Source organism: Poecilia latipinna, unplaced genomic scaffold (genome assembly GCF_001443285.1).
Source record: "Poecilia latipinna isolate Pla-1442-1.1 unplaced genomic scaffold, P_latipinna-1.0 Scaffold227, whole genome shotgun sequence".
Taxonomy (NCBI): Eukaryota; Metazoa; Chordata; class Actinopteri; order Cyprinodontiformes; family Poeciliidae; genus Poecilia; species Poecilia latipinna.
In genome coordinates, this window is record NW_015112843.1 from 7033 (window position 1) to 8144 (window position 1112).

General features: G+C 33.7%; 1 protein-coding gene across 1 annotated transcript in view; it reads left to right on the plus strand.

Annotated features, from left to right (window-relative positions):
* Positions 1 to 660: 660 nt before the first annotated feature.
* Positions 661 to 1112, plus strand: part of prkci (protein kinase C, iota) — a gene marked incomplete at its 5' end in the record, with an annotated part of 24135 nt that continues 23683 nt past the window's right edge. The window contains one exon of the mRNA XM_015031977.1: positions 661 to 754. Within this exon, the coding sequence (XP_014887463.1) occupies positions 661 to 754 (94 nt within the window). The remainder of the gene's footprint in view (positions 755 to 1112) is intronic.

A 1112-nucleotide genomic window follows, 5' to 3' on the forward strand; every position in this document is an offset into this window, starting at 1 on the left:
CTTCGCAGGTCAGTCACTGCTCTCCCTATGCATTGCTTATGGCAGGCCCCAATTACATCAGAGATGACAAAATACTGACTCTCCAAACTGTGACCGTTATAAATGAACAAACTGGATTACACATTTTAGTTTGTACAGTCACTTTAATTATTTACAGTGTATTTGTGGAGGTGGGGGAAAGAGGAGAGCCTTTATTTTATTTATTATCATTTAAAGCATTATATTTCCTACACATAAAATATGTATGTATATGAGTCCACTAGAAAGCTTTATTTGTGCAGTGCTGAAAAGGCATCTTTATTTCTTTGTGATAAATTCCAGTTAAATGTAAAAAAACAAAAAAAAAACTGTGTAGTCAAGATTATTTTTAACTATGAATAAATTTGATTGAATGCAGTTACTCTATGCATAAAAATCAAACTTCTTTATGTGACGGATGCGATAAAGAAGCATATTACAAATGGGGAATGTTTATCAAGAGCTGTTTTTGTTTTTGTGGGGTTATGGTTGCTATCTTGCAGCCACAACCATTCAGGAAAAAAAAGTTTAACCCAGGTTAATGTGAATCTTTTCCTGTTGATCACTACTTTAATTGATTACATGGTTGTTCAAATGGTCTCTTGAGTTGCATATGTTTAATGATGATGTGTCTCTGGTTTATCAGGTGACCCCTGCACCGTGTCGTCTCAGCTGGAATTGGAAGAAGCTCTTCGCCTCTATGAACTCAACAAAGACTCTGAGCTCACAATCCACAGTGAGTTTATCATTATTTTTATTTAAACTGACATGACTTATACCCATTATGACCCCTCCCCCCCCCCACACACACAGATCCATTTGTGTGTGTAGACTTTAGTTTGTAGATATGTTTTACCCAAAACTTCATTAGTTGACAGTTTTGCCTTCACCTGGTTCAAATTACGTAAAGGAAATCTGTTATTGCATTTTAGTTTTAAAAAGAGGAGTCAAGTCATTTGCCTATTTGAATGTTTTTCTAATATTGTGTTAAAAAAAAAAGCTTAAGACGTCAAAATCTGCAGAATGTGCTATTTTTTTTTTTTTTTTTTAAAAAAAACAAATGGAAAAAAAAGACACTCTTTTGGTTTAAAAAA